The sequence below is a fragment of the Rhinopithecus bieti genome, unplaced genomic scaffold (genome assembly GCF_001698545.2).
Source record: "Rhinopithecus bieti isolate Rb0 unplaced genomic scaffold, ASM169854v2 scaffold_39883, whole genome shotgun sequence".
NCBI lineage: Eukaryota > Metazoa > Chordata > Mammalia > Primates > Cercopithecidae > Rhinopithecus > Rhinopithecus bieti.
The window spans coordinates 896169-908919 of NW_016816948.1; the positions used below are offsets into that span (position 1 = coordinate 896169).

Consider the following 12751-nt stretch of genomic DNA (forward strand, 5'->3'; position numbering starts at 1 on the left):
ATTCTGGATATTAGCCCTTTGTCAGATGAGTAGATTGCAAAAATGTTCTCCCATTCTGTAGGTTGCCTGTTCACTCTGATGGTAGTTTCTTTTGCTGTGCAAAAGCTCTTTAGTTTAATTAGATCCCATTTGTCAATTTTGGCTTTTGCTGCCGTTGCTTTTGGTGTTTTAGACATGAAGTCCTTGCCCATGCCTATGTCCTGAATGGTATTACCTAGGTTTTCTTCTAGGGTTTTTATGGTTTTAGGTCTAATATTTAAGTCTCTAATCCATCTTGAATTAATTTTTGTATAAGGTGTAAGGAAGGGATCCAGTTTCAGCTTTCTACATATGGCTAGCCAGTTTTCCCAGCACCATTTATTAAATAGGGAATCCTTTCCCCATTTCTTGTTTTTCTCAGGTTTGTCAAAGATCAGATGGCTGGAGATGTGTGGTATTATTTCTGAGGGAATAAACGTAATCCAGCATATCAACAAAACAAAAGACAAAACCACATGATTATCTCAATGGATGCAGAAAAGGCTTTGACAAAATTCAGCAGCCCTTCATGCTAAAAACTCTCAATAAATTCGGTACTGATGGAATGTATCTCAAAATAGTAAGAGCTATTTATGACAAATCCACAGCCAATATCATACTGAATGGGCAAAAACTGGAAGCATTCCCTTTGAAAACTGGCACAAGACAGGGATGCCCTCTCTCTCCACTCCTATTCAACATAGTGTTGGAAGTTCTGTCCAGGGCAATCAGGCAGGAGAAAGAAATAAAGGGTATTCAATTAGGAAAAGAGGAAGTCAAATTGTCCCTGTTTGCAGATGACATGATTGTATATTTAGAAAACCCAATTATCTCAGCCCAAAATGTCCTTCAGCTGATAAGCAACTTCATCAAAGTCTCAGCATACAAAATCAATGTGCAAAAATCACAAGCATTCTTATACACCAATAACAGACAAACAGAGAGCCAAATCATGAGTGAACTCCCATTCACAATTGCTTCAAAGAGAGTAAAATACCTAGGAATCCAACTTACAAGGGATGTGAAGGACCTGTTCAAGGAGGACTACAAACCACTGTTCAAGGAAATAACAGGACACAAACAAATGGAAAAACATTTCATACTCATGGATAGGAAATATCAATATCATGAAAATGGCCATACTGCCCAAGGTAATTTATAGATTCAATGTCATCCCTATTAAGCTACCAATGACTTTCTTCACAGAGTTGGAAAAAACTACTTTAAAGATCATATGGAACCAAAAAAAGAGCCTGCATTGACAAGATAATCCTAGGCCAAAAGAACAAAGCTGGAGGCATCACGCTACCTGACTTCAAACTATACTGCAAGGCTACAGTAACCAAAATAGCATGGTTCTGGTACTTGAACAGTATTTATCAAACTTTAAGGTATATAAGAATCACCCTAGGATTTTGCTAAAATGCTGATTAAGATTCAATAGGTCTGTGTCAGTGCCTACTATTTTGCTTTTTTTTAAAAAAAAATTTCCATGAAGTTATTGGGGTACAGGTGGTATTTGGTTACATTTGTAAGTTCTTTAACAGTGATTTGTGAGATTTTGGTGCACCTATAACCTGAGCAGTATACACTGTACCCTATTTGTAATCTTTTATCCTTCGCCCCCTCCCACCCTTCCCCCAAAGTCCACTGTAAAGTTCTTATGCCTTTAGATTTAGCTTTTTTTGTTATTATTTTTTTAAAATTATTGCCTTAGGTTTCTGGGGAACTGGTGGTATTTAGTTATATGAATGGGTTCTTTAGTGATGATTTGTGAGATTGTGGTGCACCCATCACCTGAGCAGTATACACTGAACCCAATTTGTAGTATTTTATCCCTTACCCAGCTGCTACCTTTTCCTCTGAGTCCCCAAAGTCCATTGCATCATTCTTATGCCTTTGCATCCTCATAGCTTAGCTCCCACTTATGAGTGAGAACATATGATGTTTGGTTTTCCATTCCTGAGTTACTTCACTTAGAATAATAGTCTCCAGTCCCATCCAGGTTGCTGTGAATACCATTCATTCATTCATTTTTATGGCTGAGTAATATTCTGTTGTGTATATATACCACAATGTCTTTATCCTCTTGTTGATTGATAGGCATTTGGGCTGGTTTCATATTTTTGCAATTGTGAATTGTGTTGCCATAAACATGCGTGTGCAAGTATCTTTTTCATATAATGACTTCTTTTCCTCTGGGTAGATACCAAGTAGTGGAATTGCTGGATCAAATGGTAATTCTGCTTTTAAAGGAATCTCCACACTGTTTTCCATAGTGGTTTTACTAGTTTACATTCCTACCAGCAGTGTAGAAGTGTTCCCTTTTAAGCACATCTATGCCAACATCTATTACTTTTTGATTTTTTTATTATGGCCATTCTTGAAGGACTAAGGTGGTATTGCATTGTGGTTTTGATTTACATTTCCCTGATCATTAGTGATGTTAAACATTTTTTTCATATATTTATTGGCCATTTGAATATCTTCTTTTGAGAATCTTCTATTCATGACCTTAGCCCACTTTTTTATGGGATTGTTTGTTTTTTTCTTGTTGATTTGTTTGAGTTGCTTCTAGATTCTGGATATTAGTCCTTTGTCAGATGCATAGATTGTGAAGATTTTCTCCCACTGTTTGGGTTGTCTGTTTATTCTGCTGACTCTTCCTTTTGCTGTGCAGAAGCTCTTTAGTTTAATTAAGCCCCACATATTTATCTTTGTTTTTGTTGCATTTGCTTTTGGGTTCTTGGTCATGAAGTCTTTGCCTAAGCCAGTGTAAAGGTTTTCTGATGTTGTCTTCTAGAATTTTATAGTTTCAGGTCTTAGGTTTAAATCCTTGATCCATCTTAAGTTGATTTTTGTATAAGGTGAGAGATGAGGATCCAGTTTCATTCTCCTACAAGTGGCTTGCCAATTATCCCAGCACCATTTATTGAACAGGGTGTCCTTTTCTCACTTTATGTTTTTGTTGGCTTTGTCTAAGATCAGTTGGCTGTAAGTGTTTGAGTGTATTTCTGTGTTCTCTATTCTGTTCCATTGGTCTATGTGCCTATTTTTATACCAGTACCATGCTGTTTTGGTGACTGTGGTCTTACAGTATAGTTTGAACTTGTGATGTGATGCCCCCGGATTTGTTTTTTGTTTTTGTTTTTGTTTTTTGGTTAGTCTTGCTTTGGCTATGTGTGCTCTTTTTTTGATGGCATATGAATTTTAGGATTGTTTTTTCTAGTTTTGTGAAGAATGATGGTGGTATTTTAATGGGTATTAAATGGAAGCACATCCCATGCTCATAGATGAGTAGAATTAATATTGTGAAAATGATGATACTGCTAAAAGCGATCTACAGATTTTGTGTTTTTAACAAGCTCCAAAGAGATGTCAATGCTGCTGATATGAGAACCACACTTTGAATGGAAGGCATTAGAATTTGTTCATTAGAATCTCCTGGGGAGCTTTTAAAATAAAGTTGATGCAGAGTTGTACCCAACAAATAAAATTAGAAATCTTCTTTGGTGATTCTTATGTGCAACTCAGTTAAGAGCCTTGACAAAATGGGATTCTTTCTACCATAGGGAATCAGTAACAGACTTTGACCTATGTCTCCCTTACAGCCATCCCATAGTTTAGGTTATAATTGAAAACCCCCAAATTATGATCAGGATCTCTTGTGATAACCAGGAGAAGAAACTAGAATGCTTTAAATACGATCTTTTTGAATATTCTCTTACACATTTCAACCCTTTAGTCCTGGCTAAGAATTGGAATAGAGAAGAAAGGGAAACCTGGAGTGATTATGGTAATAGCTAAAATCTATTGAACAATTAAATGCGCCATGCATTGTTCAAAATATTTCACATGCATTATCTTATTTTACCCTTACATTTTACCTTGTGAGGTAGGTACTGTAATTTTCTCCATATTATAGAATGATCAAAGTGTATAGAGAGGAGAAATGACTTGTTCAAAATCATATAGCTAGTAAGTAGTCCAGTTGGGATTTGAAGCCAGACAGTGAGGCTCCAGGGTCCCAGAGAAGCTGACACCCACCAGTACCTGCTTCCTGTAGTCTATAGTCTGTTTCTGCCAGACCTTCTGCCATAAGTCCCTAACTGATCTTCTATCCTTGGGGAGTGGAGCTGGATGCCACCCAAATCTTCAAGGCCCCTTTGTTAGTCTCGTAAAACATACCCAAGCCTACTAAGAGTGTTTCTGTATCCTCTTGACACACTCTTGTCTTGCTTTCCAGGGATCTGTTGACGTTAGAGGCTCCTCTGAGCTGTCTTATTCTGATTGCTTGAGCTGAAAGAAAAAGACCCAAGAAGCACATTTTTAAACCCCACTTTTTCTCTCTGAATGCTCTGGCCTTTTGGACCTGAGTTTTCTAGTGTCCTTAATCCTCATCTGAGTTCCTCTCTTCTCCTCGAAGATGGATATAGGAAAAACTGAATGTTAGACTGAAATTGAGCAGGATGTTTAACCAACTGACCATGTACTTAACCTCTGTTACCCCTTTTTGTTTTTGATAGTGATTGAGTTTCATTGAAGCTTCCAGCGATTTGAGTGCCTTAAAAATTCTTTGTTAACATAATGCCTTTTGAATGCTAAGTGTCAGGAAAGCCTATTTTTAATTTATCAATGGCACCCTTAGTCTTAATATGCTTAAGCACACTTTACTTTTGAGGGGAGAATTAATCTTTTATCACATGTACCATAGATGCTGTTGGTTTCATTATTTTAGGAAAATGTTCTTATGATTGTTTTAGCATTAATGCTACTCACACACCTCTTTTTTCCAATATCTGTTCAGCATAGATAAGGAAGATACAAAAAGAGCCACCCATACTAAAAGCTAATGCCAAAGAGATGTAGGTTGCTATTGTTTGAAAAACTAACAAAGATGTTAAATTTATCAATTTCCTCTTGACTGTGAAGAAAGTGAATCTGAAATTAAGCATATGATGGAGAATATTTGGACTTTCTTTTATAAGCTGCATCTTTGGGAAACCATGAATAAAATTTAAGCACAATTACAGGAAGATAATTTTATAAATGGAAATTTTTTGGAGGTGGGGGAGATAAAAGAGGAATTTTATTCTGCCATTCATTTAAAGCAGGGCTACTTAGAAATACAAAACACTGTCAGTGTTAACTTCTTTGAAGCACTGGGGCCTCAAGTTTTCACATGCTTAAGAGTCACTTGGAGGCTTGTTGAAAATACAGTTCCTTGGGCCCCACTCCTTTCAGCTCTAAGTTTTTCATATAATAAAACTTGGGATTGTAATATTCAAGTTATTAGTCATGATTCTCCACAGAAACAGAACCATTAGGAGATTGTCTGTATGTCTGTCTATATATCTTTCTAGATATTATTGTAAGGAATTGGCTTACATGATTATGGAGACTGAGAAGTTACAAGATTTCCATTTGGCAGTCTAGAGTCCCAGGAGAGCCAGTGGTATAGTCTCAGTCCAAGTCTGAAGGCCTGAGAGTACCAAAACTGATGGTGTAAATTTCAGTCCAAGTTTGAAGACCTGAGAACCGGGAGAGCCAATGGTGAAAGTTCCAGTGCATGTCTGAATCAAAGGCAGGAGAAGACTGATCTCCTGCTTGGAAGACAGTCAGGCAGAGAGAGCACCAATTCTCCCTTACACTGACTTTTTGTTTTATTCAGGCCTTTGACAGACTAGATAAAGTTTCTCTCCATTGAAGAAGGCAATCTGCTTCACTCAGTCTACTGATTCAGCTGTTAATATCATTCAGAAACTCTCTCACAGGAATACCTAGAATGTTTAAGCAAGTATTTGGGCACCCCATGGCATAGTCAAGTTGATATAGAAAATTAACCATGGTACAGATCAAAGCTGAGTCACTGGTGTAAAAATGTGCCTCCTCCCACTTCTTTAAAAAAAGACTTCATAAGACACATGAACTATATCAGAAAATAAAGCCACTAGTACAATGACATTTAAAAAATCAGTATATTAAAATGATACAAATATACTCTTTGTCTAAAAATAAAATAAAGTAGAAGTAAAAGGTATGATGGAGTGCATGAAAAGAAGGAGAAAATGCATTTATTTATTTCAATATTTTCTACTACGTGCCAGGGATTATTCTAGGTGCCAATGGGGAACTAAGTGGTTTTCTGGGTCATAAGACTTTTCAGTGCTAAGACTGAAACTGTCCGAGGCAAATCAGAATGGTTGGTTATCTAAGGGAGAGGGAGGGAAGAGTTATTTTGAGAGGGCAAGACTGACAAACCAATATGTGAGTAAGTGTGTAATGTGATCAGTAGTGATAAGTGTTACAAAGAAAATCAAAGTGTGGTGAGATACAGAGAGGGACTAGGAGAGTTATTTAGGAGCTCTGCAATTAGATCTGATCACCTAGGGAATGAAGTAAGACGGAAAAGAGAAGTAATGAGCTGAGGACTAAGATGAGAGGTAGACTCAACCAAGTAACCAACAGCCAACAGTAAGGAAGGAGGAAAGCCATGATAGTTGATACAAGAAGCAAATGAATGAATTGTTTCCAGAAGAATCATCAGTTGTGTCAGATGCTGCTGAAATGCTGGGACAATTCAGATTGACCGTTTAATTGATAGGATGGTGACAGTGAATGAGAGGGACAAAAACTTGATTACTGTGAAATCAAGAGAGAGTGGAAAATGTGTATATTAGCTTGCTAGGGCTGTTAGAACAAAGTACCACACACTGAGTGGCTTAAACAATAGAAATTTATGGTGTCACAGTTCTAGAGCCTAGAAGTCCAAGATCAAAGTGTTGGCAGGGCCATGTTTCTTCTAAAGTGCTGGGAAAGGATCTGTTCCAGGCCTCTTGCCTAACTTCTGGCAGTCTTTTTGGCAATCAGGTGTGCCTTGGCTTGTGCAGCGTAACTCTAGTCATCACATGGCATTCTCCCTGTGTGTGCATGTCTGCTCCACCAGTTATGTTGAATTGGGAGCCCACTCCACTCCAGTACAACTTCATCCTAACTTAACTATTTACAACTATAGCTGCCCTATTTCCAAATAAGATCATATTCTGAGGTACTGAGGTTTAAGATTTCAAAATATGAATCTTAAGGAGACATAATTCAACCCATAAAAATGTAGTATATCCATACAATGGAATATTTTTCAGCCTTGAAAAGTAAGGAAATTCCGACACATATTATGACATGGATGAACCTTGAAAACATTATGCTTAGTGAAAGAAGCCAGTCACAAATGGTCACAAATTGTGTAGTTCTTTTTATATGAAGTGTTCAGAATAGGAAAATTCAGATTGCCAGGCTTGGAGGCAGTGGGAAATAGGGGAATGACAGTTAATGGGCATGGGGTCTTTGCAGGGTGGTGAACATGTTTTGGAATTAGATATCGGTAATGGTGCATAACCTTGCAAATATACTGAACTGTACTCTTTGAAAGGGTGAATTTTATGGTATGTGAATTAAATGTCAATAAAAATATATATATTGGTTGGGTGTGATTGCTTACCCCTGTAATTCCAGCACTTTGGGAGGCCAAGGAGGCTGGACCACTTAAGATCAGGAGTTTGAGACCAGCCTGGCCAATATGGTGAAATGCCGTCTCCACTAAAAATACAAAAAAACCCCACAAACAAACAAACAAAAAACTACCTGGGTGTGGTGATGCATGCCTGTAGTCCCAGCTACTGGGGAAGCTGAGGTAGGAGAATCAGTTGAACCTGGGAAGCGAAGGTTGCAGTGAGTTGAGATTGTGCCACTGCACTCCATCCTGGGCAACACAGTGAGTCTCTGTCAAAACAAAACAAAGCAAAAAACCCAAAAACCAAACAAACAAATGGGTGTGTATGTGTGTGTGTATACACACACAGAGAGAAGAGAAGGTAAAGAAGTGGAGGTAGCCAGTGTCAACATCTCTGAAGAAGTATAAAAACACGGGATGATGAGAAGTGGATATAGGGTCAAGAGACGACTTTTAAAATACAGGAATATTATAGCATGTTTGTATGCTGATTCAAACAATCTAACAGGGCAGGAAATAGTAATGATGAAAGGTGGGGCCGAGGGATTTTCAGGAGCCAAATCCTTGAGTTCACTGGACTATCACCTTGAATAACTTCATCAATGTCTTTTCCCTAGGTGACAGATCAGTCGGTGAAAGCATTTGCTGAACACTGTCCTGAGCTTCAATATGTAGGCTTCATGGGTTGTTCAGTCACTTCTAAAGGAGTCATTCACCTAACCAAGGTAGGTACTATGGCTGCTTTTCCTTGGTATTTTTGAGTATCATACAGGTGATGAGCCCTAAATTGTTTAATTTACTTGAATAAGGGATAGTCAGACCATTATGGAAGTCTACTAGTGTTTGATAAAAGTTAAAATGAGTTGAAGAAAGCAATACCAAACTTATCCTTTCTGAAATGGAATACTCATTTAAACAAGAAGCTTTTTGCTTTTTCATTGCTAATGGCTATGAAATATATATCAAAGAAATATATATGACCAGAATCATTTAAATGTTAATGTATTGTGCTTAGAAGATATTTTGATTGAATTTTAAGTGCTCATATATCACTAGATCCTATGAGTATTTGACTTTAAAAAGTGAATATGGTCAGTGCATATGATCAAGCTGAATATGTAAGGTGAAAAGAGAGGTCAATATATGACAAAAATTTACATTGTGGCTCAGAGAGTTCACTAATATAACAATTATATGAAATTTCATATTTTTAGAAATGATCAAACTGCCAGTTCTTTAGTAATCTCTCACTGATGTGTCATCTCTGCTGCTTTCCAGAGCTTTAAAATAATTAGAAACCAATTCTTACATCTGTGTAATGGAAAAACTGGCTACTATAAAATTTACCTATGTGTTATCTGAAATTTGTTACTATATGAATTTCAATTCTATCATATAGTACTTAGGAAAATGAATGTGAGTCTTGCCTTTTCCAACTTATAGCTGAGCAATCTTTTCCTTCAACCTTCCTTCATTTCACAACTATTAGAAAGTTGCTGTATTGGCAACACAATGATGAATAAAACTAGGTAAGATCCCAGGTCTCTTTTGGTTTGATGTCTTCAGATCTCTTTGAGCTTACAGTTTAATGGGAAATAATGTCTTTCTTTACTCCCTAGGAAAAGAGTAAATGTATATGAGTTACCTAGGACTATGGTAGCGTCATACAGTGAATAGGACCCTGGGTACCATTATAACCTCAGGTTGGATTATTGGGTCTATCAGTTAGCTAAGTGGGAAAATTATTTTTTAGGGTATTAAATAAGGTAATGTATATAAGGTACTTGATTCAGAATAGAGACCACAGTAAATGCTAAGTAAATGTTAGCTATTAATATTAAAACAGATGTGGGCCAGGCGCAGTGGATCACCCCTGTAATCCTAGCACTTTGGGAGGCCAAGACAGGTGGATCGCTTGAGGGCAGAGGTTCAAGATCAGCCTGGCCAACGTGATGAAACTCCATCTCTACTAAAAGACAAAAATTATCTGGGCGTAGTGGCATGGTGGCTGTAATTTCAGCCACTTGGGAGGTTGAGATGGGAGAATTACTTAAACCTGGGAGGCAGAGGTTGCAGTGAGCCGAGATTGCGCCACTGCACTCCAGCCTGGGCGACAGAGTGCAGCTCCGTCTCAAAAACAAAAAACAAACAAAAAACAGATGCCATAGTATCTAAATTGCTAGAAAATTAGTACAAAGTTTGATTTTAAGAAATCAAATCACTATTCTAGTCTAGTGTATCTGAAAGAGAGCCTGTGGTTATACTATGTCTTAAAGGACTGATTAACTTTAATTTTATTGTGAGGATCAGAGCCTAAAGCTAGAGGAGAGGATAGGCCTGTTATTCTCAATTATTGCTCTATCAGAACATCTTAGTGTAACCAAGACCGTACAAGATCATATGTAACCATAATTTTTAATTCATTTCCTATAACCTTGGCCTGAATATCTTGGTAGATGAATGTTTTTCTAGTCACATCTAATGCTGTTTATGGTGTAGAGTAAAAATGCCTTTGGTTGAACAGATTGTGCACAAGTGTTGTGATGGCCATATGTGGGCTTTTTATGATCACTTGAAATTGTACTCATTAAAGACAAAACAAGACTTATTAGATCAGTAAGTGCTTCCCAGAATATTTTGAGATGGCCAAAAATTATGGTACACTGGTACTTAAAAGATCACAATTATTCTCTGTGATAAAATACAGCTATAGCAAATGTCTGCAGTGGAAAACTCAATTTGCTGAGATGGTTCTTCTGAAGATTATAGGCAAGGATTGCTGGTTTGGTCTATCAGCAATCAGAAACTATTGGACTCATATTAGAGTTAGTACTCAAAGTTTTAAGGAACATCTTTGTTCTTCAACAGAACCTTTCTTTGATGAGAAAACTGATGTGTACAACTAAGCAATGAACGTTGCTTAGTTTTTTGGATTCAAGTAAAGGCAAAAGAGGACATTTTATACATGCATCGGTTCTGCAAAGCTATTTTAATTGGTTTATCTCTTGAAAACCAAGGGTAGACTCAGTTTTTAATAAAATTAATGCTTTTTATTTTATGAGATTTGTGTTCTGGCAGTGTTTTCATACCAGCTACTAAGACATTCACACAAATGTTTGTAATCATATAAACACCACTTAAAAAGTTGTATTTTCCTTGTCATCATAGTACATAAGAAATAAGCAAGAAGATGTGAGATATAGAATATTGAGAGTTATCAGCCTAAATATGTTTTTACATGATTTAGAAAATCTCTCTAACACATGATGTCACTAAATCTCTGGCAAGAGAGGCAAGGATCATAAAATCTCTGTACCTTAGTTTCCTGTCTTTGAAATTATGTGCCTGTATTAGATGATCTGTCTTCAGATCTGGAGTTTCTTGCACCTTGAATAATCTATGAATTTAGGAATCATTGGCCTAGAAGGGACTGTGAGGGGCTCTCAGGGAAACTAAGAAATATCAAGTCTAATTTAGTAGGTTAGAAGGGAAGATTGGGGATTTGTGACATCTTAGATTTTTAAATCAAGGGCAAGAAAACAGAGGATTGGGAATAGGTGGAAGGACATTGATATCCTCTTGTGGTTCCTTGGATTTAATTTTATTTTGATTTCCTCAGGCTTGACTGGATTCCTGTTTACTTTGTAATATTTACTGATAACACACTATTATTACTTAGATTCTGCTAATATCAAGCAATATTGGGATAAGAAGCCTTTCTGAGTTGCTGTGACTGTGTAAATGAGAGTCCAGAATAACCAGACTGAATGTACACAGGTTGATAAGATAAAGTCAGATTTATGGGACTGTTTGGAAACTTAGAGGTCTATATTTAGGAAGCAAAGATGAGAATTTTTGAGGTCTACATTTAACAGTTAAGAGTATTAGTGACTTGTATGTGGCAGAATTGGGTCTACTCTAACACAAGTGTGTTCTTTTCATTGTACTGTACCTATTATATAAATATAAATCTGTATATCTTGCTCTCTCTCCCACTTTTAAAAACAAGTTCGGCAAATGCAAATATATAGTTACCTTCAGTGTTTAGACTGTGGGATCTGCATGTCATTTGCCACTAAAGAGACTAGAAGGAACATGTCAAAGGACCCAAAAGCCAACGTGAAATGGCTCCTACTGACTTAGGCTGGGATATTTTGAGCATTGAAAAGGAAGATTCTGCAATGAATTAAAAGAAATAAAATATATAAAAATGGGTTTATAATGATATGAGCAAAATGAAACTGGACTTCTTCTGGCTTAGGTGGTGTAACAGGGGCCAAATTTACTCTTTCCTGAAACAACTTTAAAAAACAGACAAAATATAGGAAACAATGGTTTTTAAGACACTGGATATCAGGCAACCAAGGACAATGATCCCTATGATATGGGAAACAGGCAAGAGGAGCTCTGTAATTGTCTCCGTTTACTGCATTGAGTTTCCAGACTTCAGCACAGGGAGGGGGTAAATCAGGTAACACACAACAGACTGTCTGAGTTGACAAAACAGAACAGAAAGGTCAGGGAGACCAAAACAGCCAGATTTTGGAGGACTGAATACTGGAGTGGAGGGTACTGCATAGAGAACCCCAGGGATCGGTGGATGACCCGCCTTATGCATTCAATCGTAAATAACATGTGAGTAAAGCCAAAATCAAAAGAGAAATTAGAAAGTATTTTGAAATGAATGAAAATGAAAACACAATGTATCAGATTTAGTGTGATGCTACTAATGTACTACTTAGATAAAAATAATGAAACAAATACCAATACGAGAAAAAAGAAAGATTTCAATCATGACTTCAACTTCCATTTTATAAAATTTGAGAAAGAAGAGCAAATTAAATCCAAAGTAAGCGGGAAAAAAAAAAAAAAAAAAAAAAAAAGGGAAAAAATAAAAGGGAAAACAAATAAAAAAAAAAAAAAAAAAAAAAAAAAAAAAAAAAAAAAAAAAAAAAAAAAAAAAAAAAAAAAAAAAAAGAAATGGTAAAGATTAAAGAGGAAATCAATGAAATGGAAAGCAAAAAGAAGACAGGAAATTAATGAAACCAAAAGCTAGCAATTTGATAAAATAGATAAAATTGATAAATCTCTAGTCACAGTGATCAAAAAAAAATTGCCAATGTTGTAGCTCAGAGCATTGACAAAACTACAGATACTACAGCTATTAAAAGGATAACAAGGGCATATTATTAAAATCTTTTTTTTTTTTTTTTTTTTTTTTTT

General features: G+C 36.5%; 1 protein-coding gene across 1 annotated transcript in view; it reads left to right on the plus strand.

The window, feature by feature from the left end:
• FBXL17 (F-box and leucine rich repeat protein 17) overlaps positions 1 to 12751 on the plus strand; it is a 562873-nt gene that overhangs the window by 172834 nt on the left and 377288 nt on the right. The window contains 1 exon segment of the mRNA XM_017855637.1: positions 8146 to 8253. Coding sequence (XP_017711126.1) covers positions 8146 to 8253 — 108 coding nt within the window.